This window comes from Betta splendens, chromosome 15, assembly GCF_900634795.4.
Source record: "Betta splendens chromosome 15, fBetSpl5.4, whole genome shotgun sequence".
In the NCBI taxonomy this organism is placed as follows: domain Eukaryota; kingdom Metazoa; phylum Chordata; class Actinopteri; order Anabantiformes; family Osphronemidae; genus Betta; species Betta splendens.
This window is the reverse complement of record NC_040895.2, coordinates 13,072,700-13,099,049: the sequence shown is the minus strand read 5'-3', so window position 1 is coordinate 13,099,049 and position 26,350 is coordinate 13,072,700. Positions and strand designations below refer to the sequence as shown.

The 26,350-nt window shown below is 43.5% G+C and overlaps 3 protein-coding genes and 1 long non-coding RNA gene across 11 annotated transcripts in view; 1 reads left to right on the top strand and 3 right to left on the bottom strand.

Moving 5' to 3' along the window:
- The window catches only part of LOC114842192 (uncharacterized), a 14,423-nt gene extending 12,537 nt beyond the window's left edge, over positions 1 to 1,886 (top strand). For all 7 annotated transcript variants that reach the window (XR_003783274.3, XR_003783273.3, XR_005898641.2 and 4 more), the window contains one exon: positions 1,123 to 1,886. This is a non-coding gene — a long non-coding RNA (uncharacterized LOC114842192). The remainder of the gene's footprint in view (positions 1 to 1,122) is intronic.
- Positions 1,887 to 2,031: 145 nt separating this feature from the next.
- Positions 2,032 to 11,433, bottom strand: LOC114842187 (phosphatidylinositol 3,4,5-trisphosphate 3-phosphatase and dual-specificity protein phosphatase PTEN-like). Of its 2 annotated transcripts, XM_029127769.3 has the most exons (10): positions 10,432 to 11,433; positions 6,975 to 7,059; positions 6,828 to 6,872; positions 6,690 to 6,733; positions 6,189 to 6,427; positions 5,898 to 6,039; positions 4,556 to 4,624; positions 3,848 to 4,014; positions 3,095 to 3,421; positions 2,032 to 2,996 (listed from the first exon to the last, which is right to left on the bottom strand). In XM_029127769.3, exons 1-10 carry the CDS (start codon positions 10,508 to 10,510, stop codon positions 2,811 to 2,813), a joined length of 1,383 nt encoding a protein of 460 aa, XP_028983602.1. In that variant the 5' UTR covers positions 10,511 to 11,433; the 3' UTR covers positions 2,032 to 2,810. The 2 variants fall into 2 exon arrangements, with proteins under 2 accessions (XP_028983602.1, XP_028983603.1); XM_029127770.3 differs by lacking the exon at positions 4,556 to 4,624 and having other exon boundaries at positions 10,432 to 11,431.
- A 1,532-nt stretch (positions 11,434 to 12,965) lies between these two features.
- LOC114842185 (bifunctional 3'-phosphoadenosine 5'-phosphosulfate synthase 2) lies at positions 12,966 to 20,612 on the bottom strand. The gene is made up of 12 exons (XM_029127766.3): positions 20,437 to 20,612; positions 18,600 to 18,714; positions 18,223 to 18,458; positions 17,937 to 18,075; positions 17,648 to 17,766; positions 16,954 to 17,067; positions 16,334 to 16,445; positions 15,891 to 16,096; positions 15,640 to 15,775; positions 14,292 to 14,560; positions 13,948 to 14,177; positions 12,966 to 13,781 (listed from the first exon to the last, which is right to left on the bottom strand). Exons 1-12 carry the CDS (start codon positions 20,461 to 20,463, stop codon positions 13,640 to 13,642), a joined length of 1,845 nt encoding a protein of 614 aa, XP_028983599.1. The 5' UTR covers positions 20,464 to 20,612; the 3' UTR covers positions 12,966 to 13,639.
- A 1,463-nt stretch (positions 20,613 to 22,075) lies between these two features.
- minpp1a (multiple inositol-polyphosphate phosphatase 1a) lies at positions 22,076 to 25,532 on the bottom strand. Its single transcript, XM_029174935.3, has 5 exons — positions 24,805 to 25,532; positions 24,518 to 24,712; positions 23,765 to 23,862; positions 23,063 to 23,193; positions 22,076 to 22,941 (listed from the first exon to the last, which is right to left on the bottom strand). Exons 1-5 carry the CDS (start codon positions 25,385 to 25,387, stop codon positions 22,557 to 22,559), a joined length of 1,392 nt encoding a protein of 463 aa, XP_029030768.1. The 5' UTR covers positions 25,388 to 25,532; the 3' UTR covers positions 22,076 to 22,556.
- Between the last annotated feature and the right edge of the window lie 818 nt (positions 25,533 to 26,350).

Here is a 26,350-nt window from a genome sequence, read left to right as displayed (position 1 = left end):
CAAGAGTTCGCTAGACGACCCGAAGCGAAGTCAATTCTGCCACTGCACTGATTTATTCAATACGAGGATTCACTCACTATATTATTACCTCCAATCTACTGTCTCATATGTTTGATTTTGAACGTTTTTAAATTTGTGGTTCGTACTTTTGATTTATTACATTGAGTTTTGCTTCTGCTTTTTAATAGCTGTCATTGGCAAAAAAGACAGAAGTAAAACTGTTTTTGTCTGACGAATCCAGCTTTAATCTTTTGTTTCAAACTGCTCGGTCTCTGTTGAACGGTGAAGTGCAGAGGAGGATGAGGAGGAGCTAAAATGGCTGTGTTCCCAGTGGAACATTTAACCAGCATGGTCAACGCTTAGTGGACATTCCATTAAATAAACACTAAATATTCTAAAATTAACACGAATGACCAACATGATTGTATAAGACATAATTTTCTTTATGGATTTGTAAAATAGGACCCAAATGATGGAGAAAACATCCATCCAAATCAAAACATACAAACCAAACATTCCTCCCATTTCAACATCATCAAAAAATCTGACAAACCAACATCTCATAGACGAGGATCCAGTTCTCATAACATACAAATGAGGCTGTATATTGATTAGATTAATATTTCAGCGGCTGCTTCTGTGTCTGCGATGAAGAGGGCAATCAAAAGCAAAGACGTGGACTCAGAGTGGAGTTCTACTGAAGTGGGAGCGTCTTCCGTCTCCACTGTCTCGCTCGCTCGCCTGTGGAGAGCCGAGGCATCTCTGCTCTTTCTCAACCCAGCACAACACATTCATTATTAATCTAACAGTCTCTCCCTCCTTCTCGGCTCAGCCAATTACAGTCGGGCCCCAGCGACTGCTGCTTGTCTCATTTGACACTGCGCTGTTTGGCTTTGATGTCTCTATCAACACGACGTAGCCGGGGAGCGGGCCTTGATACAGCGGAGGGGGATTATGTGACTGCCTGCCTCTGGGGGAGGGACGCTTTTTAAATATATATGTTTAATTCATACTTTATTTTATCACGGGCAGACTTTGGGGCATGCTTTAGCCAGGGTCTCGCCACTCTGCTCTCCTATCACAGTGACACGGCTGTTAATCCTGTTACTCTTTCATTTGCAGAATCACAGGCGCCGTGGGCAGAGCAGGCCGTCTGCCTCCAGGCCTCGCCTCCCTCCGGCCTGGTAGCCTTTCCTTCCTCGGCCGCTCAGTTCATGTGGAGGTGGCCTTGATTAATCAGCGCAAAGCCCGTCTGCATGCAACGCTGACAGCTCGGCACGAGGGCAGGCGCGTCCTTTTAAATCCGACTTCTGACGTCGGCTGGCTTGGAAATCAATTCAGGAAGCGTTCTGCTACGTGGAAGAAAAACCAAAAGCCAAATTCCTCATCCAGTTGACCAACAAGCTCACGTTACCAGGTAGCGTTGACTAAAATGAAACTGTGAGCAGTTTCTGCAGATGCATTATGTGAGTGGGTCACTGCCGCTTCTTTAAAAAGGGAACTGCGCCCTGGGTTGAACTTTTAATAATAATCCTTCCATCACTTCCCCACGCCGGGTCCCACCCGCTATTTGCAGCGCTGACCTTTAAAGCAGGAAGTTACAGTTAACACAGCCCCAGCACCTGCGATGACAACCTGCTTTACAGCATTTTTCCCTCATCGAGCGCGTGTACATTTTTGCTTTGTCCTCTCGGCACGTACAAGCTGCAGTTTGGCTTCCAGGACTCGGGCGCCGCACCTACGACTGGGACTCCAGAGCTGAGCATTGTGCCGTCACCACTGATTGCACACTGCAAAATGAGTCGTTCGGTGCAAATTTCATCAACTTTATATTTACGTAAAGCTACGATGGAGTTTTCCGATGCAACACTGGAAACTCCACGTAGAAGAGACTACGCAAAGCTGGTTTCTTTAAGAAAAGACAATATTGCATACATTTATTAGGAATGGACGCCAAAACCAATACATGCAAATCACCATTGTCCTTTAAATGTAGTGCTGACATTATTGCAAACACTTGTCTCCCTGCTGTTTTGTGTATTATATTTTTATTATCTTAGGATAAAAAAAACATTAACAATTACATGGGATGCCTTGTTCTGCATAATTTAAACGTATACACAGTGGGAACAGGAATGGCAATGCTTTAGACATCATCACAGCCTCTTCATAACCCCCAGCCCACCGCCCGCATGCAGTTTGCACTGCACAAAGGCCAAAAGTCACGTGAGACAGCCTGCAAAGAGCACAAGAAGCATTCACAGTAAAGGAGGAGAGGATGGAGGGAAAGAGAGTAAAAGATGAAGGAGGAGAAGAGAGGGAGTGAAACAAAGTGACTGCAGCACTGGCCTTGGTTTAGACAGGAGAAGGAGCAGCATAGTCCTAGTATCTCATTCTAACTTCTCCCACACTTCAACTCCCGTCTCCTGATTGTGGTACTCTTTCCATTGTCAATGACACAAAAAAAGTTTGTTTATATATGCATGTATATATGTATATACATATACGTATGTATACATATATATATATAAATACATTAGCTACAGCACCTTTTCCCATGGGGCAACAGTGTCAATAACTTGCACATGGTATATGGCCGTGCCAAAGAAAAAAAAAGAAAAACAAAAAACTAAACAAGAACAATATATTGGTCAAGATATTTATCTTTTTTTTCCCTAAAGTTGGCATTTGACATGATATTCTATTGCCGTCTGGGGGAGGGAAGGGACAAAAGGTTCTTCTTTTGAGTTTAATTTCAAGTTTTCTCCTTTTTTCTTTTGTATAACTTCTTTTCCTGTTTTAAAAAGAGTTCACACTTTTGTGATTTGCGTGTGGTGCTCTTCATCAAAAGGTTCATTTTCCGGATCAGAGTCAGTGGTGTCAGAGTATCGGTAATGGTCTGGCTCATTGTCGCTAACATCCGGGGTGACTGATGTTGAAGTGCTGGCCTCTGAATTTGAAGGCTCCTCCACGGTTTTCGTAAAATACAACTTCACCTAGAAGCAGATTAAGACAGGTCACATTAGCCTGAGCACTGAAAATATTCCTCATCACATACAATTATAACTGCTAGCTTTTCTTGCTGCTTTCTTACCTTGAAGTTTGGCGAGAAGTAGCGGTTTGCTTTGTCTTTGTTGGCCTTGTCCAAGTCGTTCTTGGTGAGCGTCAGGATGAGGTAGTCCCCTGCACCATCCATGTAGTCCCTGTTGCTTTGCCTGTAGTCCCTGTCGCTTTGCCTGACGTCCCTGTTGCTGTGCCCGACCTCGGTGGCCTGTGGTTGGCCCTGGCCCCCCGGCGGCCCCTGGCCCGGTCCTCCTGGCTGGCTCTCTGCATTGTTTACTGCCCCATTCTCAATTTTGTCCCCACTCTCATCTGGTCCAGGGATGAAGAAGGTATTCACCCAGAAGTGAAACATTTTGTCCTGTAGGGCAACGGTGAGAGGTTTACACACGCTGAATTCAAAGACCTGGCTGCCTGTGCAGTTCAGTAATTTCTTTACAAGCTCAGGAAATGCTTAAACTTTTAGCCATTGCAGCTCTCAGCAGATTTACTCAAAGTTGGGTAATCGTTGAATTGTTTGGGGACAATGTTCAGCATTGACTGTATCAGTAATTATATGACAAGACACTGAATGTGGGATACAGTATACATAAACTAATCAGGTTTTTTATAATTTAGGAACATATGCAACAGCTTATTCATATAGCACAAAATTAGGGATTTGTATGCCTATGTTAATATTATAGTATTAACTAGGACCTGAAATTAACAAGTGTTTCAGTCAAGTGTTGAGCAAATTGTGCTACAATGATGATGAAAGCTGATGATGACGACGATGACAACAAACCTTCTTCATCATTTTATTCTGTTTATGGAAGAACTCCACTTTGATGTCCCCACAAACTGGCAGTGGCTGAGGGAATTCAAACACCATGTTCTTGTCCTCGCGCCGCGTGTGAGTGGGGTTCGACGTGTGAATCTTCACTTTCAGTTGGTACACCACAAACTGGGGATCTGCAAAAAGTGTCGACGTTGCACCGAGGTTGGAGTGAAATTTTTGAGAAGAGACAGAAAACAGAAGACGAGTGAGTGACAGAGGGAGGGTGAATCACCAGAGAGAGAGAGAGAGAGACAGAGAGAAAGGATACCTGTGTTATTACAGGAGTAGGACACAAAGACAGCACACCACCGCCTCCCTCCACTGAATCAGTGCAAAAAGTCACTAAATATTATATTAAAATTAAGCAGGAGAAAGGGAAAGGTGCAGAGAACAAAATGTACCATCCACAGAGTCCCACAACCAGAGACACAGGACCCTATTCTGATAGAAAGTCACAGTTTGGTCTTAAAACAGCGCAACACGTTGCACAGAGGAATTTTAACCTTTCCTTCTGTCAGGGTGGGGGTGGTGCTGGAGATGACTTCATATTGCCGTAAGCTAGCCCTGTCCTGCTAGGCAACATGTCTAGCTCAGACTGCTCCTGCTGGATGGATCTCTGGGGCCACATAAAAGCAAATGAGTGAAATGATAATAATGGATGAAAGGCTCATTTACCCCAATGCCAATTCCCTTTCTTGAAGCCCTGAGGGGTCGGCTCGCTCCTGTTTTTAACGGTACTGTCCCCTTAGAGAGAAAGAAGGAGATCATCACAAACAGGGCCTGGCTGGCCTGCCAGGGGCCTGACGGCTCAGCAGGCAAACACACAAGAGCGCCACACAGCTATTTACAGATGTTTGCAACTACACAGCTTTAGGTTTGCAGGAGTGTTTTTGTTGGTGATTTCAGAACAAAGATAAAAGCAGCACCTTCTCTTTATTGTTGCTGCGGTGCACTATTGCTGTGGCTAGAATATAGGGTAACGTGTATTAAAATGTCAGAATAGGGTCTTTTTTTTTCTCTTTTTTTTTAAAGGGAAGAACGTTAGGAGAAAATCAGAAAGAGAAATCAATACAGCCAGACCTGTTGAGTACAGCCAGGTGTTAAAGTGAAAAAGCCAGAGGAGTAAAAGGAAGAAGAGGCTTTTTCTGACCCACAGTTAAAAAGTTACACATTCAAATGCAGACAATGTCGTTTGACATATTTGAGCAGAAAAAGAAACATTGACATTTTGTAGTAAGTCTACTACAGTATATGCAGCGACACACAAAACAATAACATGTTGAGAAGAATCTGCGTCACTCCACCAGTGAAACCAGCAGACAACACGAGACACCATCTGACAACCACTGAAGCTGCAGGTAAATATACAGCAACAGACAAACACACGTGGCTGCAACAATAACCTACTAACTTGAGTGGTAATGTCGAATGGCTACAATTTTAAATACAGCACCGACCTAATTAAAGCACATAGCGCTAATAGCTGCGTAGCTTGTGCTGCATGTGTGACCCAGTGTGAGTGCACACAGACTCTGGAGTGCTGTGCTGTGTTTAAACAGCAAATGCTGGAATGCATCTCAACACGCCACCGAAAAATACTCAAACTGAAATTGAAAACTTGAAGGTACTCAAATCTCTGCTAAGCTGTTTGTGCAACAGATTGGTAGTAGCCAACATAAAATTGCCTTCAGTGAATGAGCCAAATATACAACCACGAAAGCAACAAAGCCAAAGGTTCTGAATCAAGTGCTTTTGTAGTTTGGTTTGTTGTACCAATAGAGAGATGACTTAATCAATAGAAAACTGCCTTTTTTTAGTAAAAAATCCAAAAATACTGCAGCATGTTCACAGATCGTGAGTTTTAAAAGCCCAGCAGAGGACGACTCGACTCCAGCACAGATGACCCGCTCCGTTCTGTGGCGCTAAACTGCAGCGTGGGTGAGCCCTACATCCAAGGCCTGCATTCTGTTTGAACAGCGGCAGATGGGAGTTAAAGTTGAAAAAGAGCGTGACTCACTGCAGGTGCCCCCGCTGAACATGGGGAGAGTCTCGAACACCATTTTGTGGAAGAGGAGCGCCACCGGCTTGTACTCCAGCTGGTTCTTCAGTAGGTGGCTGTAGTAATAGACATAGCGGCGCTGGCTCGGGATCGTTACTCCCTGCAACAAAAGGAGGAATATTTAGACATCCAGAAAGTGCAAATGTCCTGCAATGTGACTGCTGTCTTCTCATCTGTGCATCAATATGATCTGAACACCTTTTGACAATCAGACATTACTTGTGCCAGCTGTGGACGTGAGCATCTCACCTTCTTGTCCCTTGTCCTGACTTCACCATAAAAGTCGAGCGCTTCCTGCGGCTCCTGGAATTTGCCACGATGAAGGAGATATGCGCAGATCATTACCCCGGTGCGGCCCTTCCCGGCCTTACAGTGGATGGCCGCCACATGATTGTCATTCTCACTGAGCCACTGGTCCAGGTCTTCACAGAAAGGTTTAATTAGCTCCAGCTGAGGAGGGTTGTGGTCTTCAAAGGGGTACTGTGCAACTGATGCGTGACGGGACGCAGGCCCACGCAAGGTTGAAATGTGAGATGAAAAAATAATGGAACGCAGAGGCAGGCGTCAGGTCACACGAGACAAGATGGTGGAGAGAGAGAGAGAGAGAGAGAGAGAGAGAGAGAGAGAGAGAGAGAGAGAGAGAGCGAGCGAGAGAGAGAATACATTTAGTCAGATTTCAGTGACCTTGCGTGTAATCAGATAATTTTTAAAAAGATGAAAACCATCTATGTAACATGTAAATCGACCCACCTCTGCAGTTAAATTTGGTAGCATCGTAGTTTCTTTCTGCACAGCTGAAATAGGAAGAAGGACGTTAGCGATCGCTCAGACAGCGTTAGTTAGCAAACAAAGAGCAGTGCAGATAAGAGCAACATGTGGAACACTTACAGGTTGTAGATTTTGTAATGGTTTTTATGTTTTGAATCCAAAAACCTGTTCACAGAAGAGATCACATCAAGACAGAGTTTTAAAAATGACCAGGTCAATAAACAAGATCTTCTGCTTTTTTTGTGTAGCAAAAATGGCACAACTCACCGTACTACATCATCTATATTGTTTCTGTACACGCCTTCAAGTCGCTCAGCTGGAAAGCCCATAGCAATTATGTTTGGGTAGATATCTGTTCAGGAAGCGGTCAAGGAATTGTACATTTTATCTATAAAAATCAAGCCTCTTCAGAAAAGCAAACACACACAAAGCATTATTACAGAGGCAGCCAGCAGCATGTCTCACAGTCACAGACAGAGGCCTACGTGACACAAGCAGACTGACATTAAATGCTCAACAGAAACTTGCCATTAGGCCACAATTACAAGAATGCACAAATGACTAACATGAGTCTCACTGCAGTAGTGGAGAGAAAAACAGACATCGAGAGTGTGTGTGTGTGTGTGTGTGTGTGTGTGCGCTGTGACAGGTAGTCCTGACAGTGACGGGCAGGCAGAGGACAGTAACAGCGCTCCATCTCGAGCCAGGCCCACATGTGGGCGCACGAGGAAAGTCTCAGCTCCCTGACCTGCATGTATTTTTAGAACGCCAAGTTATATTGGGACTATCGCAAAAGTTGGACTTATCGCTCCTTTGAGCGCCGCTGGACCAATTTGAATATCTGAGATTGAATGCGGGCAACACGGAGACGCGCTTCGTGTCAAGTCGCCCGCGCAGGTGAAGCCAGTTCTTGCATTTCTGTAACCGTCAGCAATGCATGAGATATCTGGTTAAACAAGCTTCCTGGTGCTGCACCTTTACACACACATTACATCACAGAATGTGGCGCCAAAGTACAGAGCAGGATGGCGACAATGTTGCCGCGAAATATACACGGCATGCATAGAATTCTAAAAGGCACACATCAGTGTCAACTTGCAGCAAAAAGAATAATTGAGTATGGCATGCATGTCTTCAGGCCCTCGGCTGCAACGCCTACATGTAACTGAAGTCTGCTTGTTGCCATAAGCTGTGGGATTTCACACTTCAACCACTTACTAAAGGGCAACCTTTCTTGCACTTCCTGCGCCAGGGTGTCAAAAATAGAAAAGATGAATATTTCTAATTGGACGTGTCTGTTTCAAATTCAGCGGGCCTCCGCTTCACGGAGTCAAATCACTTTAGACTTGGTCAGAAAAATTTGATACACAAACACTCACAAGACAAGCATGGTGCGAAAGAGCATCACAGTCGTCAACTGTGCAAATGTGCACATCCGAGGACGTGCATATGCAAAACACACGAGGAAAACCTTTTGCATGGTACCCTGACAAGAGACAAGCACATGAGGTCAGCTTTACAAAAGATGATCCTCTATGAAATGATCCAAGACAAAATACCTGCCTTAAGTCTACTTCATGCAACCAGGATATGCTCAGCGCAGGGCTCTGAATGGATTTAACAGGTTGAATATACGCCGAATTGCTTTATTGAACACTGTCCCGCTTTTACCTGAGGCACATGAGACATGACCCTATATGCAAATCATGTGCCATAATGTCACGCTTTAGTGCCTCAAAGATGCAATAATGAGCTAAATTCAAGTTTTCCATGCCGTTTATTGGGCTCCTCCAACCCTTGGACCTATTTGCAATGTGATCCCAGTCAGGCTATTCTAAGTGTTTTTAAAAAGCTACAGGACTCCCAGGAGAGCCTCAACCCAGGGCATAGGGGGCTAGGGTCTCTGCAGCTGGGTGGAAACGCACATACGGGGTCCACGGCGGAAGCTCCGAGCAGGAGGAGGGAATTGAAAGTAAATAAATAAATACATACAAGAAATAATGAGATAATGCTCCACTTCAGGCACGCCTTTTCTTTAAAGCCCAGCCTTGGCTTCATGCATTCGCCAAATCCACAACTGAGAGCAAGAGTGAGGGGGGGAAAGGAAGAGTGGGAACCGGCAATCACTGAGCGGGAGGGGAGGACAGGAAAGGAGGAGAGCGGAGGAAAGGGGGCAAACAGAGGGAGGGGAAGTTAGAGAGGGACTAGTAAAGAGAAAGCGCGAAGGAGTGGTGGTGGATTGAGAGGGTAGCAGCATGAGAGCACACTCAGACAGCAATGATGATACAAGATCACTGGCAACGCTATTTTAAGGGCAATTCCCAGAACTGTGATGCTGCATTACATAACTAGCAAGAGTCCATATTGTTTTTAGACACTATGCCAAAATGATGAGAGGTGGTTCAAAAGGAGCCACATCTGAGCAGGAGGAGACTTTAACTAAAAAGGAAAAGCCACCTTTGAGTAGTGGGCACCCTTCACACCTGCAGGGTGCTTTGGAGGTTGCACCGCACAGTCCTGCTACTGACACATGTCACACAAGCCTCACCACATGTTAAAACAATGTGAGAAAGAGCTGATCAAATGTTGTAACGCACATGCTTCGGCATCTGCAGTCACACATAAATCATAGCTGACCTGAATACTGTTCTTTCCATGTACAGTGGCAGCACTGAATCAGGTGAACTCAGCCAGCTCAGCTTTTAATTTCCAGTCTTTAGGTGGAAAACGCACCGCTTGGCCACATCGCCAACAAAGTGCCACAATACCGATAATAAATTGCAAATTATGGCTGGTAATACGCAGACATGTTCAATGATTTACATACTGTACGGAAAATTGTCACTTACAATCACCATCATTATCAATGTGTTCAATAGCTTTTATAATTAGCATTAAAAATAAAGAGAACACTAGCTATGCTTGTATTACTTTCAGCCAGTTTTAAATTTCTTGTGTAACATAATCTAGTCCACAAAAGACTGAAGAGAGTTTTGTACAATCGCATCCAAGACTACGAGCAGCAAATATTACAGTCAGAGTTCATGGTCAACCACCAAGTTGTAAATCATGCGCCAAATAAGTACCAACTTCAATACTAGCATCAGGGAATCGGGTCAGCTATTATCAGCAGCAACAGATGAGGAATGAGGCGACTCTGCAGGAGAGTTAAAAAATCATTCTCACGTTCAGAATGTATTAGACGGCGTGTGTGTATTCTCCTAATACACACACGCCACATAATAATATATATTACACACACACACACACACACACACACACACACACACACACACGTTGACTCTAAAGCCTTGAACAGATCCTGTGATAAAAGCATTTGCATCACGTACCTTCAAACACCAGAGAAACAGAACGTAAGTGACAAGTTTGCAAGCTCAGCCTAGATCCACTCCTGGGGGTCTGGTTTGCGGCTTAGATCGCTTTAAAACGCAATGTTTGCGTCGGGATTTATTGGGGCTCAAACTATAACGTGACGGTGACATTTATGCTGCTTTGACACATCCACCATCTTTCAAACACGCTGGGCGACAGCAAGGCTGCGCTCTATGAACATCTAGCCAGCTAGCAAGTCCCAAGATCGCTAGCTCCCTCACGTTACTCCACTGACATTTCTGGTTCCGCTTGTACTAATCACTGCAACTATTTCACGGTAATAACGCCAGCCAGGGTCCCGGCTGCTGTGAAAGCACACGAGCAAGGATACACGTTAAGTCCAGGTCAAAGCCATCCTCTTGATATCTCCTTTTGTTCCGGCTGACAATTTCTTTTATAATTGCAGCCATTATAGCAGGTGGCAGGAGTCTATATGGAGTAAACGATGCAAACAGGTTTTTCTAGTATTGACTGGCTGGTCGTGTATGTCGCAGTCACTGGGTCTGCTCTGTGAATTTTGCAGTTCCTCGCCGAGACGTGCTAGCCAGCAGAACTAGCAGTGGCTGTCAGTAGGATTAGAAAGGCTTCCTCTGGATCATAAAGACGGGCCTTGCTCTGCTCCTCCGTGCAGGCCCGACTCTTCCAATCCTGCAATTCGTCTTGCAAACACTCCGGAACCAAATACATGCAGTTGTCCTCAGATAAACCTTTTGATGCCAGACACGGTCCACGCCGAAGACTCAATCGCACCCGCCGCGATTGACAGCGAGAGGATAGAGAACTCACCGGTTCCCGAAACCCGTATCTCTCAGACGTAGCTAGCTTGTTAGCTAGCTAGCAGCTAGCTAGCAACAATAGCTAATGCTGCCTCCTCTTTCGATACAAAATCCTCCTAACGATTCAACATTGTCATCGACTGATTGCCAAGAACACATCTAAAAAAAGTGACAGGCTCCACCCTAAATGTATATAAACTATACAAAATTCAAAAATCTGCACAGATTGGTTTGACAGGTCCGTCCCGGGGAATCATCTTTTCTCGCTCCTCTCTCTCCAGCTGAACTCTCAGGCTCCCATCATGGCCTCCACCGAAGGAAAAAAAGAAGCTAGTGCAGGCTGGGATTTTAGAACAAATATCCCGACGCGTTGGCGGTATAGTCCCCTTTTTCATAAAAAACGAAAAAACTCAATGGAAATTCATGCCGTTTCAATAATTGGTAGTATATTACGGTTACTAACTACGTATACACGAAAGCGTTTTTTGCTTAAAACAGCGTAACAGTCGAGCTACTCTGCGCTTTCTGCGGAAGGGTAAAATAAGACCGTATGCGACGCGCCCTTCTGTCAAAGTGATCACGTGTGCTTGTAATTAGGGAAGTTTCTAACATATTGTCACTTCTCGCGCTTGTCACTGATATTTTGGGCCTTGCTAATATATAATATTAAAAACTTAAAAAAATATATAAACAAAAAAATAATAAATTTAGCCGGATACTAATTCATCTTGTCATATAACATCGCCAAAGCAATTGTTAATTACAGTGATGCTACTTGCAGTAGCCACAGACGTCAATGTTAAACTTGACATTGTTCTCAACGTACCACAGTATCAATGAAAAAAGTTACATTGTAGTCAAATAAATATGTTTAGTTAAAAAAAATACGGATATTCGACAACATAAAAATTATTGTGAAAAGTAAATTTTGCTAGGCGTATTTATGTACTTGCTACTGCACTAAATTTTATAATTTTGTTGTTACTTACTTTCAGTAGGTATTGAACTGTGAACAGAAATAGGACCTACTTTTAAAAAATCAGCAATTATATCATATCAATTATGCATCTCTTATCCTAACTGGTTTTTCTCATTTGATTGTAGATGGAGAGGGGTCCACCCTCAACAGGTCCAGTCCATATCAGGGCCCAAAAAAGAACAGACCAGAGAGGTTTACTTTTTTACCTGAGTCAAAATGTGACTTGATGAAATAGGCCCGTAGGGCATACAAGCATTACACCAATAACCATCCTAGTCTTTTCTCAGTGACACATGTTGAATGTATAGTACATTTTATTAAGTACTGAGGCTGCACTTCAGCAGATTTAAACAGGGTTATCTGGGACATTGCAGATTAAATGATCTGATCCCATGAAAGGCTAATTATAAATCTGCTTCTTACAGGAGAGACTGCTTCACCTCACGGAACGACACTGGTTCTAAAGCAATGTAAGCACTTGAAGCTTACATTGCTTACCTGATGGGCAAAATTAATCAGTTCTGCAACTTCAGCTATACATCCCTTAAGTGAAATTTGAAAGCACCACAAGATCCCCATAGTTATTTATAAAAGATCAAGATGTTAAAACTGATTTAGAACCAAACCCATTTTCTTTCAAAACAAATGCATGCACAACTTTTAAGACTTTAAAAACCAGACCATTGACAGCTGTTCATCGTTTTTCAATACTGGACATTTGTTTAGATCTACTTGTTTTTAGAGATCAGGAGCACAATGGATGTTGATCGGCAGTTGGAGAAACCCGGTTTAAATTCCAACCATGTTCCAGCTGTTTTTTCTTTCTGCTGTCTTTGTGCCAGTAGATGGCAGCATCACACCTTTGCAGCCTCAGGCTGGTACTACCCAGACTGCTTTTACCTTTAACCTAAAAAAAAAAAAAGATTTCATCTAGTACAGACATGTTATGCCGGTACGTTGCATAACTAGGGGCACATGGAGTTTGAGCATCAGTAAAAAAATCCATTAACTTAAGACACATCCTGCACCATCATCATCTAACATCAGGCAGTGATTATAGTTTTTTGTAAAGACATTTACACTTTTTATTACTGAATGTTACAAAATGTCTAAAGTGTTAGGTCTTTATTACATTACTGTGCATTTCAACTTCATAACAAGCTATAAATCTCAAACACATTTTAGACAAATACATGCAAAACATTTCTATTATACTGCTTATATTTCAGACTGAGGAATTTTGACACAATTAGAAAATCTATTGTATTTCACAGTAGTATTAAAAAAATACAAAATTGATTAATCATCTTGACAAAAAGGCACTGTAGGTAGTGATTAAGCTGCAAATAACTTTATGTTAAACCAAATTACTCGACAGATGGCGATGTCATCGCCATAAAATATTATTTCTTTTGTCATATTAAATGTTAATAGATAAAATGTTTTTCCCTGTGTTGGAATATGCTCTTGTGCTTGAACATAATAAGATACTATTAATTTAATAAAATACATTAAGTTAATAGGCAGATAAACTTAGAAAAGGTTTATAAATCACATAGTATAGGAATATAAAAATGTAATGTTCTAACTGTTTGACAAATCATTTTGATTTACTGAAGAAAAAATGCCCCAATGCCAGAAGGATTCCTAAATCATGAGTAGCAATCTCAACCCATCACTAAACGAGCATTTTTCTGTATAAGAAAATAAAATCCACAAAACTACTGAAGGGATGTAGTGCATATTAAATCCCCTTTGAGAACTGAAGTTATCAACTGTGTTGATTACTTCTCCTTTGTAAGAGAGGAGTAGTACTGGACAAGGACCTTCCAGGCCTTGGGAGCCATGAAACCGTCTGGAGGATTCTCTCCATTTCGGGCCAAGTTCCTCATCTTAGTTCCAGAGATGAATTCATACTCAGCATGTCTAGAAGAGTGAGAGAGTGAGGACGAGAATCAGGGGGAGAGAGAGTGGGTGATGATCATTATCCCAGTATTACAATATTTACATATATATAGTACATACAGGCTGCGTGCTTAACTGCCTGGCTCTCCGGTCACCACTGTATTAGCTGCATCTTTTGTTTACTCACCGCTCTGCATTGTAAAAATCCATAGCCTTCTTAGTCTTGTTGTAGGCAGCTACTCTGAAGGGAATGATCTCCACAGAGGTTAGGCCTGGGGCCATGGTGAGGACCTTGCTGCCATGACTGGGGTCATACAGGTCCTGTTTGGTTTCTGGGTGAGGCATACCTGCTGGATCCCTGCCAACGATGTAAAAGTTGGCTCCAGCGATCATTCTGGATCTACAGTGCCACTGGACCTGTTGAAACATTGAAGACATACCGGTTTAATATTCAGTCACATAAATGTTATTACGAGTAAATAGTTAAACCAACAACCTCAGCTTCAACACCACACTGACGCTGTTTCTCACCTCTGTGGGCCCAGCGTACATCATAGGTGAGGGGAAGATGGCGACAATGGTGTCATCTGGGTTCAAAACACCTTCCTCCAGCACAGCAGCATGTTGCTTCATCCGCCATTCCAGAGGCACGTCGTCATCTTTGGTCCAGCCGCCGAGCGGGTGTAGCAGTAGGACGGGCTTACTGTAGCCGCGCTGCAGCAGACGGGACTTGGTGTCCTGCATCAGCAGGGCATGGCCGTTGTGGACCGGGTTCCGCAGCTGGAATGCAAACACTGCATCTGCGGAGAACGCCACAGAAGAGTCCAAAACTAAGTCTACACAAGAACAGTATTCGTGGAAAGAGCAATAGTAAGGTGATAACCGAGCTGCTTACTTCATTATCTGTGCATTCCAAAATATGTGAAGGACATCAGCAGTTTTATAGAACTCATACTGTAGCTATCATGCTTGTCATGCCTTCCACATAACTCAAAGACACGCTCATAATTTAATTGCTTGTAGGTTGTGTAAAAGGATGTTTGTTGATGCTCAATATTTCTCCTATTGCCAACAAATCCCTTAAGACATATAAAAAAAGTCAGTTGATCCTTGCTACATGAAAGGCTGATGCAGCTTAGTCCTCCAAGTAGTCTAACAAAAGCATATCAGTGAGAATGCAAACATTAATATGCAAAAACCTACCTCATGTGAAATGCATTACTGATGCTTAATGAAAAACCTGCAATGTCCTGATATTAGATAATTTGTTTGAGCTAAACAATAATCTACTGCATGTATTTATGATCCGTCTCAACACAACCTTTGTTTCGGTCTCTTTGCGGGGTTTGTGTACAATAGGAAAACGCTGAGTATTGTCATCACAACCTGTTGAGTGCACATCAAAACATGCCACCTCTACCAAAACTCACAGAGCAGCAAAGAAACAGAAAAAAAACCCTGGAGAACAGAAATATGACACAATGCATACTGATCTGTGTAGATGAATAGCCAACACAACGTTAAGCAATGCATATAAGTACAAATAGCAGATTTCACTGGCCGTTACATTTCAGGAGGGTTCTTGATGTTTTTACCTATACTCATACAAACATTTTCATGCATGTTTGATTTACCATTTTTACTTTTCCCTCTGGTCCTTTGTCAAGTTTTTCTGAAAGACAAATGGTGCACTGCTAAATACATTTCTTTCATCAATGTCATTTTCCCCGTAGCTGCAGTGGATATTTCATTTATGGAACGGTATCTCTGTGTCCTCGTGCCCCATCAGTAATAGCAACAGCAACAAGTGGCAAATAACAGTGGCCAACTTGTGCTTCCAGCTCAAACAGTAGCTTGTAACCACTTTAAATTTTCTAACCTGCTTCCATTTCTTTAAATTTCTGCTTCAGCTGCCGCGGCGTGAGACGATACTGGTCAAGTCCATCATTCCATTTGATTCTCTCCAGCACCTCCAGGTCACCACCCACAAGCCAGTCGCCTCCCTCCATAACCTTCTGCACAGACAAAACACAAAGGACAGTTGTTCCAAATATTTAAAATCTTCTGTTTGCTCATGTAGGTTAAAGTGCATTAGTTAAGACTGGCATTAAATAAATGCCTTTTTATTACCTTGATGTAAGGGTGTTGTGGACAAGTGGTGCCCCACTGTCGTGCACAGCGTTCCTCCTTGCGGTGTTCGTAGAACTCTGGGTTCCTCAGAATAGCTACTTGGGAACCCTTGTACTCCAGAGCTACAGCAGCACAGCCATCCAGCTTCTGCTTGGTCTCAGTGCTCACAGCCAAGACAATGGGAACGGACATGTTGATCGCTCCACCTGAGACCAAAGACAGCAGTGATTGCAACCATTGAACTAAGTAACATTCAAGAAAAGTTAATAAGTCACTACTGAACACAGTAATTACTGTACGAGTTCTGATTTTTGATGTTGGACAATGTGTTTACAATGAATATTGCTACTAAACATTACTGAAACAACTTAAAAAATAAACAAACACCTGTACAGTGTGTGTGAAGAGATAATGTTCTGTCAGGTTGTAAAAAGAGTAAATACCATCTAACAGACTGCCAAAGTGTAAAACCTGGAGGAACTCCCGCTCTCTCATGAAGCCCTTCAGAGGACTCGCCCAGCCCTCTGCCAAAACCTGCACCCACTGAAGGTCCAACTGTAAGCAAAGCATGATTATTAAACTCACAGTAGAACTTGATACTAAGCTGCAAAGCCATAACACGAGGCGTTACATTAGTTCAACATAACGAGTAGAAACAATAAGCGTGTAGTCAATTATAAAGCTTATTCAGTGGTCCTTTCATTTACAGTAGATGCTTGACCTTTATGAGTGCTAACAGTTTCCATTAATAGAATTCTGCCATCAATTATTCCCCTAGATGTATCAGTGATATATTGCTCCTAACTCATGGAGAAAACACTCATTTTTTGCAACCTGTCGCCTCTTGGGAAGTCAACCCATTGGTAGTTTGAACAGAACACGCAATACCGAATAAGTAATCAATAAATTTATATAAATTTATGTCTTTATTAGTACCCAGGAAGAACACACAGACCACACAGCAGTGCATGTTTACGAGCTTATCGTCAACAGCTCTCTGCCATGTCCAGTATTGACCCCCCCGTGCACCTGCCGTGTGATTAATGAAGAACCAACGGGTTACCTTGGTGATGCTGATGCTAGGAAGCGTTTTGGCCTCAGCCACAGCAAAATGCTGCTTGTTCTCTGGAACAAAGAGTTCAATGACCTCTTCCATGATGCCGCTTGGAATAATATTCTGTATGCAAGACAAAGGGAGGACAATCCAGTTAGATAAACTTGGTAACTCAGTGGGCAGCTAACACGTATATTTAATGTGTCTGAGAGTTCTCCTTTTTATTAGAGAAGCATGGTTTTACTTTGTCATGTAGTGTAGGACTGATGATGACGATGGTATTTTAATGTTTACCAATATCTTGACCACACAACCAGTGTGGGAAATAACGGTATCCTACTGCTTTCCTACAGTGCTTTGGAATCTGAACTATACTCAGGGTTGTAGTTGTTCATCAGGTTTGACAACTGATTGAGACAACACGCTTTTACTGTACGATGTGTAAACAATGGACGTGGTAACGTGAACTTGGTACCTGGTGTTTTTGTACATACTGTTATCGAGCCATTCCTTTGGTTTATATAATTTTTCTTTAGAAACCAGTGGTGACAAAGCACACAAAGCACAATCTAATAATCAAATGCAAACTGATGCCGCTAACAGCCCGTGTCCGACAGAGAATGCACAGCATGTTGAATCAGTGGCTAAGCCTGTACAGAGTTGAGGGCTTTGTTCCATGTTCTTCAGCAGAGGAGGCACAAACCTGTTCCCGCAGCAACTCCAGCACCTGGTGGAGGCATTCGTTTACACAGAGCTCCCCAGTTTTCAGGACGAGCTCTGGCGCCTCGGGGCGCTCGTAATCGGAATCGATCCCAGTGAAACCTGGCGACAGTGAAACCATAAAGACAAGCTTCACTATAATCCACCTGAATTCGCATTGAACTTTTATAATACGCCGTACAGTATAAACTTAACGAGAAGTGAACTGCCTGGTTATACATCAAACATCTGATCGCTTGGTCGCATGCAAAAAAACAAATTGTTAGTCAAACCTTTGATCTCTCCAGCGCGAGCCTTCTTGTAGAGTCCTTTCACGTCTCTGCGCTCACACACCTCAAGAGGAGCATGAATGAACACCTCAAAAAAAGGCAGCCCAGCACTGGCGTGGACTTTCCTCGCCTCATCACGATCCTGAGCACCGAAATGGTATTTTTCATTTTACTACAGATCTGTAGTGCATTTCACATTTATATGACATTAGTTACATAGATGTCTAGTATTAATCTTCTTCAGACAGTTATTTAGACAGACATGCATCAACACACGAGTGGTAATGACCTTGGTGAAAGGAGAGATGAAACTAGTGATGCAGACCAGCCCGGCATCAGCAAACAGCTTGGCCACCTCTGCGACACGACGGATGTTCTCCTCGCGATCTTCAGGCGTGAAGCTCAGGTTCTTGTTCAGCCCGTGGCGTATGTTGTCTCCGTCCAGTGAGTAGCAAGGGATGCCGTGGGACACCAAGTATTCCTCCAGGGCAAAACTGATGGTAGTTTTACCAGCACCAGACAAACCTAGTGGGAAAGTGTAATCAGACACCTGAGTCTGGCTTTGTTTAAAGCAAATCCTTATCAAAGTAAACCTTGGCAAACACACGGCGTACTTGTGATAAAGCAATGACCCGACCCGATTAATCTAAGATCATAATGACTTACCAGTCAGCCAGATGGTACAGCCCCTGAAGCCCCCCTTGGTGCCCACAACCTGCCCTCTTTTGCTCCGGCTTACATGGTGGGCCTGGTAAATCACGTTGGTTGACCTGTTGAGATCCTGAAACAGAAAACACACAGGGTGGAAAATTCATTACAAGGGACAAGTTTGTTGTTGGCATAACAATATATAAATAGGAATGTGGGCAGTAGCAACAAGAGTCCTTACTTTTCTGCAAGAAGTTGTATAGAAATAACTAACAACATAACGACATGTTAAGTTATGTTGCACGCCATATTCTGTCTTTACTTTATCTGCTCTGTCATGTAGAGAAACGTGTTGCACTGACTTTGCACTGAGTTTTTGTCAACTCACGCAGCCCTCAAAGACGCTGTGTGGCCCAGCGCTGCAGCTAAATAGGGCTGTGCTGAGCACAGAGGGGGTGCAGAGGAGGGGGGGGGGGGCACCGGAGGGATGGAAGGAGGGAGAGCACCGACTGGACAATGTGTTCAGTGTGCTGCCTGCAGCCCAGCGATGATGTGGCACTGCTCATGAACACACGTTTGCCCTCTGTGCTCGCTCGCCTTCGTCCCCGCGTCGCGGCCGGGCCCGCGTTACGGCGGCTCAGCGTGCTCGCGGAAAAGGTTTCAGCCTCCGTCCAGGGACCTCCCACGCGCAGAGTGACGACTGATGGCCTCGACGTGTCTCATCACCACACGTTTCTACATGACTCCGCTTTGTCCCTAGGAGTGCAGGCCTCGCAGACAGACTGTAGGAGACCGCCGCTCCCGTTCCATCATGAACTCCACCAGCAGCACACTGCTCCTCTCTTCCTCCCTTTCATGAGTGTTGGGAACACGGTGTGTGTTTTGGCACTGCACTTTGGGGCTTTACCCAAGTGGAAACGTCAGGTTCCCAACAGTAGACCTACCTGTACTCCAAACAATTACTTCACTTCATGTCAACCCACTTCAGTCAAATCCACTTCAATCTTTACACTGATTTCAAGTGTGCTGTTGAACCTCACTTTAAAAAAAAACATCCCTGCGTTAGAAATGTTCTAAACACAATGGGAATTCTTCATCTGGAAGACCTTATGTAACGTGCTTCTTTCGCTCCCAGCTCCGACAACATCCTCCCTCAGGAAATTGCAGTAGATAAAACTATGATAATGCAATAAGCAGAAGTAGTGAATCCAGCTCATCTACAGCCGTATCAGCTGCACTGGTGCAAATACAATATTTATATTAGTCAGTCTGACTACTTACAGCCAACTGAAAAAAGTTAATAGTGAACAGTTAAATAGTAAATGACTCAGATTTGAGCAGCTGGACGCAGCAAATACTTGACGTTTTCCTCAAAAGTGGCCGTGACATCACGGGTGACGAAGACTCAGTTGCTCAAGGGTTCCTGGCTGTTTCACACAGTGGCTCCTTTCTCCTCGCGGCATGAATGGACCAGACTGCGTCCACTAAAAACAGCCAGCCTATTCAGAACCGAGCCCCGTCTGCGAACCATCACACCTGATACTGAAACGCACGCGAGACGAGGACAAGCGAACATGACGCTGCAGAAAACTGGCCGGTTTTTCCTCTGTGAAAGAAGTGTTGACTACCCCCCCCCCCCCCCCCCCCTTGGGTGTGATCACGACAGAGGTTCTGGTGGAAGCACAGTCACCGGAGCCGACGTGAAGTTACTGTCGGTGTTATGACGGGATATTAATAAGACACACGCTTCACACATTTCACGCGTCCGGCTCTCGAGGCAAACACCCGAGGCTGCTCCGGTGACAGCTTCAGTCTCAGCTGTCTCGCCCACCCCGTTATCTCCACATCTCCTTACCGTGCGAAGCTTTGTCAGTCCGGACATTTCGTGCAAGCGTTTCACTGCCGACGTACTCTTGAGCACCGGGCTTCACACAAACACATACACGGGCCTGGACGCTGCCGGTCGCGCGACTGGTAAAGTCCCGACTTGAGGAGGGTGATCGAAGAAAAGCGAGTGGCTTTTTTTTTAAACGGGACTTCCAAGACACGTAGCATTCCCCTGAGCCAGCCTCCAGCCCTCCTCCGACGTCCAGAAATCTGAATAAAGGGCCGGATCTTGGCCAATACCCGAGCTTGACGACACGTCGGGGCGAGTACCTCGAACGGGGAGCGGCTAAACTCCAGGGCCGGTTCTGTTCGTGAGAGGAGAACCAATGCCGCCTCTGACTGCTGATAGCACAGGCTTTATCGCTCGGTACAGATTAATACCGGTTCACTTTCTCTGATTTGATGAATGCTCGGTTAAGGTACATATAAATCTCCATTACCAATTTAAGATCGATAATGAAACTTCGATCGATTATACGTAAACGCAAACTTCAATTAACGTCGGGCCAACCGTCACTTTTAAGCTAATTATTATAGTTCAGTAAGGCTAACGTTAACTTAGCTGTTGATGCTAGCAAGCTAGCCAGCAGAAGTACTTACACAGCACATTTAACGCCCACCGTTTTTAATCTGAACATACACGAGTATCAACCCCTGAGATTAACAGTGAATATGTTTACTTGCAGTTAGACGCCATCCAATTTAACACCGGTTCCTGCTGTATTCACTACCGGAGGGTTTGACCCATGAAACTAGGAGTTAATAAAAAGTGTAGTTTTGGAGTAATATCCGTAAGTAGAATACATTTTCCAACGGTCAATTTCTTGAATTTATTATAAGAATCGCTTATTTTTCCGCTGCTATCAATGCCACCACTCATTCGTGCTACGCGCGTGTGATAAAACAAACGCATCCTTCATACTGAAGCTAACATTGAGACCCTAAGTACTTCAAGAGATGCATTCATGAGCACAGGAAAGTGGAAAGACATGACACCCTCATCTAAAATGGTACCTGAATATGTTAAATGAATGAACAAAGGAAGGTTTACTCAAAAAAAAAGCTGAAGGAGAAACACAAAAACTGGGAAGACTGAATTTGATCAATACACAACATTGATTTGAGTTATTTTCTTCTTGAATCTTCAATAAATTCAATTTACCTTACTTACCTTTAATTTGTAATTCAGTTTCTATTTGATGAATTAGAACTCATTCAGTTGTGTTATTAACTTACTAACTTAACTAGAGCAGATAGCATAAGTAATTTAGAATTGGGTGTATTTAGTTAGTTTTACAGTCACAAACGGTGATAGATTAAAAAGTGACATCAGATCTACCCGACCCAAACTTCCAGTCCTTGTAAACGGTTAAACATTAATGTATCCATTGGTCTCACTATGGTAATCAGGTAGTCCTGTATACAGGTGCCTGATAATAAAGTGGCAGTCAAAAGATTACAAGGCACTTGAACTTACATCACAAAAGTCATTTTAAGGCGGGCTGCAAAGCCAAGAGGCCAAAAAGTCAGTGAATGATATATAGAATTATGTGTACACTGCAAAAATAAATATTTTAATGTCAAAGAAACGTGTAGCAATACTGAAATGGAACTTGTAAACTTGAAATTTAATTTCTTTGGATTATAAATAGTTTTCCTCTCCCATTATAAATAATTCAATTTCAATTTTGTTATTTATGTAGCACCAAATCACAACAAATTATCGCAAGGCACTTTACAAAGTAAGGTTTAAGACCTTACACAACTAAACCCAACAGATCCCACATAGCAAGCCTTTAATTTGACAGCAACAGTGGAGAGGAAAAACTCCCTCTCTAATGAGGAAGAAACCTCCAGCAGAACCAGGCTGGATGTGAGCGGCCATCTGCCTCGACCGGTTGGGGTGAGGAGAGAGAGAAAAGCACAGCAGCAACAACAAAGCACAGGCTCCAAGATGGTTGGACCAGAGACTGGATACAGGCGGGATGGTTGGATTCACAGCTGCCCATCACAAACACAATTTTAACTTTGCTATACAATTACAATAAATCTCCTGTAAAGCTTGCTTTCACAGAATACACCATCTTTTTAAAGCTCAGCGGGATGCTTGAACAGCTGACACTCATCCTCAAAGTCACAGCCTTGGAGCAGTTCCCCGTAGCGCTCCCTGACGTCCTGGTAAAGCGGTATGGAGGCCGTCTGGTCCGTCAAACCAGGGAAGGTCAAGGGATTCTCGTTTAGCAGCAGCTGCAGTCTCAGATCTCCTCCTCCGCAGTCGTACAGCACAAAGAGTAAGTTGGCTGCGTAGGGCAACATGCGGCTGGTGCGGAAGGCGCGGCGGGCCTGTGTGGCGTAGTTGGTGGACATCAGGGCTTCGCTGTCCTTGAATAAGTCCAGCAGGGTTAGCAGCGGCAGCAGCGTCTCAGCATGGCCGACCTGCACTGTCACAACTTCACTCACCTCCTGGCCAGAACTGACAAACAGGATGACATCATTCACTGGACTACAACAGAAATAAACGTATATCAAAAAGCACAATATTGCTCTATGTCGACTTGTTACTTGAGTAATACGGATTTTTAGGCTTTACTCACTTAATCTCATTGACAGCTTTGTCCAGTCGGCTGAACACATCATGGAAGAGAATGCAGCTGGATTTACTGTTAATCTCGTAACCATAGCCTCTTTTCCAGAACTGCTTCAGGTCATTTGCATACTCCAAAACCTGTTAAAGCAGATGATGCTGATTATTGCTGCCATGCATGTGGGACATGTGTTGTGTGAGGTAACATTTGAGGCTACCTGAATATTAGTTTGGCATGTAATATAAGACACAACAAATTCTTTGTAACACGGACAAAGCCAAACAGTTTCTCAATGAATAGACGCTGTGGACAAGACTTTATGTGACTTAGTCTTCCAAATATTTCTTTTATTCTGCAAATCATACTTTTAGAAATTATAGGCATCAGATTGATATTGTTGTGTTTATTAATGTGCAGCCACATTGGACTTTTCTATTTAACCTACAAATTGCTCTATTGTACACTTGCATATTGACTGTTCTAATGTGAATACGATTATACTGAGAAAACAAAATTCTCTGACGTACTCTGACCAAAGAGTGGAAGTTGTTGTTTAATGAAGCACAGGGTATTCTGCCACTGTCTCCTTGTGCAGAACATGTTTGAGCCCACGCTGTAATGATTAACAGCGACTTGAACAAAAACTCCCGGCTCCACCAATAAGCGCTACCGAACGACTGGCTTGTGAAATCAAATACCCGAGGCTCGTACCTGTGCATCGACCTCATCCAGGAGTTGACACCACGGTGAGTTCACGGTCTTAATGGCAAACTCGTAAGCACACAAGTGAAATGCTGCTTCAGCCATATCTGTGAGGAGAGGTTCCATTATTTTATATATAACATCACTTTAAGGACTGAAATTACATAGTGTGCCCTCTGTTGATTCTGTGACTATATTTAAGAACACAACTAAATAAAGTGACCACTGACCATCTATGCATTCGTCCAAACTCCTAACCACCTTTCCTGGCAAGAGTCTAAAACGTGCTGGAGCCAATCCCAGCTGTCATTAGCTAAAAGCCAAGGTGGACCCTGAACAGGTCATCGGTCCATCACGGGTCAACAATGATTAACACTCATAAATCACTAACTGACTTGAACTTTGATTTTTGTTCATTACAAAACAGCTCCACCTACTGTTCTGTCATCTTCTACACTACTCTCAACGTACTTGCACTTAAATGATTTAGTTTATACCAGTGAGGTACATGTCTGGTCCTTGTAGATAGGCTCTGCTGTATTTCAGACTCTAGTGTGTGAGGGACTAAACAAAATAAAGTTGTCATCTATAATATCTTCGTTCACTGAAATTATTGGTGCACTGAGTCAACAGAAGCCCAAAACAAGTGAGCGGTTTATTCAGAATCCATCAAAAACATGGATTTCTGAATCAACCACGTTTGTAATTGAGTATTGTTACATTAAGCCAATAAAGGTTCTGAGTACATGTTTTGCCACTGACCATCTGTGACGTCTTTGTACGGGACGTTGAGGCGGTCTGCTATCTTCTGCTGGACCCTCCTCATCTCTGGTCCCTGCTTGAACAGGTCCACTTCTTTCAAGGCTGACGGGTTGTTGTCAACTTCCTGCAAAAACTTGGTGCACTTGTCAAAAAACCTCATCAGAGCATCATTCACGTCATAGTCCAGCTCTAAATCTGGTTGGGGAAAAGAAAAACAAAACAAATGTTATTTCAAATGCTGACGGTGTGCGGCTTTTGAGTAATGAGCTCCATCTCCACGGTCGCACCTTCATTGGGCCACAGCTCCTTGAGTCCCGCCTGGAACGACAGGGTGCTGTTGACACATCTGTGCTTCGAGCTGGTCATGAATTTGATGAATCCACCTCGAAGCTTCTCCTCAGAGATCAGCGAGGGGAACAGCTTGGACAGCCTGACGGCCAGGTGCTTGTGGTCGCTCACGCCTTTCTGGACGAGTCGCCCGTCCATGTCCTCGGTGTACCACATCCTCCACTGGGTCTGGATTTCACGCAGCCAGCTGTTTTTGCCCGAGGCGCTGCTCATGACCAGGTCGTAGAACTTCTTCATCTTCTTGGCGTTTTTTCCCGTCGGGTATCGTGTGCCGTGTCTTATTATAGCGGTCAGATGAACCTCGCGACATTGTGCGGACGGTGGCTGCAGGACAGATCTGTTTACCGCGAGTATGTCCTCTATGAGATACGGATTCACTTCCTCATACCTCCCTTTCGTGCTGAAATATTTGGCGATTGCGGGTATTTCTATGTTGTTTTCAGGGTTCCTCATGAACGCGAGGCAACAGACAATTATAACAACGAGATGAACAACGAGGATTCTCCATAAATTAATCGGCATGATGCAGCCAAAAAGTAGCTTCTACGGTATATTTCCGCGTGCGCCCCCACCTTCTAGAGCCACCCCGGGTGACGTCACGCGGGTTCGGCCAATCAGTGCAGGCTCGACAGGCTAGTGTCACAACTTGATCATAATTAATAACACACGCGCTACACTAGTTCTACGTGACATCGTTTTAAAGTAGCTATAAAATGTAGGAATTTGGCGCAAACTCTCAACAGCTGCCTATAGTTGCTTTGTACTTGTGTAATGACAATATAATAAGTTAAATCTAATAGAATGTTCAATTAACGGCGACGAATGTGGTACTACACAAAGACCTAGTCATAACATAGATTAGATTATTTGAAATAGTTAACGTTATATATTACATTAACAACTGCCCATTCAAAACAAAGCACTGCAGCACAATCATTTCTATCTGTGAGCTGATAGTGTTTATTGGAATACTCTTACCGAACCGAATTTTCTGACAATAGGCTTAAAAGAAAGAGTATTAAATAATGTTCTTTTTCTTAACCAAAGATTGGTTGTACTGATAACTGTTGGTGCAGTACTTTACATGTGCTCTCAATAGTCTTCTGGTCCGAAGACTATTTTATAAAGTATGTGCTAGTATATCAGTCTGACTATGCTGTGTTTGAGTTAATATTTCAACCAGCCCGAGGTCAGTTTCTAACTCAATACACAACTGAGATTTAGATTTATGACTAAAGTAAAAGAAAGTCACATAGGATGAGACAGGAGAGATTTGTTTTGAATTAATGGTCCTTACGAAACAAGTCTCTCGATTTAATAATCCAACTTCCCACCCGACAATCAAGCAATAGGTTATTTACTAAATGCTGAGAGCTGTGTTGTCATGACCACCAGACAGTTTTTTGTTAGTTACTGGGTCATCTCTGCGACCCCGTTTAAGCCTGTTTGAGGAAATTCAGCTTTGTGTTTCCTCTTTTTCTTTGT

Bases quoted from the DNA above. Each gene is read 5' to 3' on its own strand.
- LOC114842187 (XM_029127769.3), bottom strand. From the start codon at position 10,510: ATGGCTGCAATTATAAAAGAAATTGTCAGCCGGAACAAAAGGAGATAT. The intron at 6,873-6,974 runs GTGAGTTGTGCC...TTCTGTGAACAG, and splicing joins AATATAGATGATGTAGTACG to GTTTTTGGATTCAAAACATA. The intron at 4,015-4,555 runs GTAAATGAGCCT...CACTTTTTGCAG, and splicing joins GAAAGGGAATTGGCATTGGG to ATCCCCAGTTTGTGGTGTAC.
- LOC114842185 (XM_029127766.3), bottom strand. From the start codon at position 20,463: ATGTCCGGACTGACAAAGCTTCGCACG. The intron at 18,459-18,599 runs GTAAGTCATTAT...CTTTCCCACTAG, and splicing joins CTGTACCATCTGGCTGACTG to GTTTGTCTGGTGCTGGTAAA. The intron at 18,076-18,222 runs GTCATTACCACT...TTCGGTGCTCAG, and splicing joins TCATCTCTCCTTTCACCAAG to GATCGTGATGAGGCGAGGAA.
- minpp1a (XM_029174935.3), bottom strand. From the start codon at position 25,387: ATGCCGATTAATTTATGGAGAATCCTCGTTGTTCATCTCGTTGTTATA. The intron at 23,194-23,764 runs GTACGAGCCTCG...CTGCTTTAACAG, and splicing joins TGGATGAGGTCGATGCACAG to GTTTTGGAGTATGCAAATGA. The intron at 22,942-23,062 runs GTGAGTAAAGCC...CCTGTTTGTCAG, and splicing joins AAAGCTGTCAATGAGATTAA to TTCTGGCCAGGAGGTGAGTG.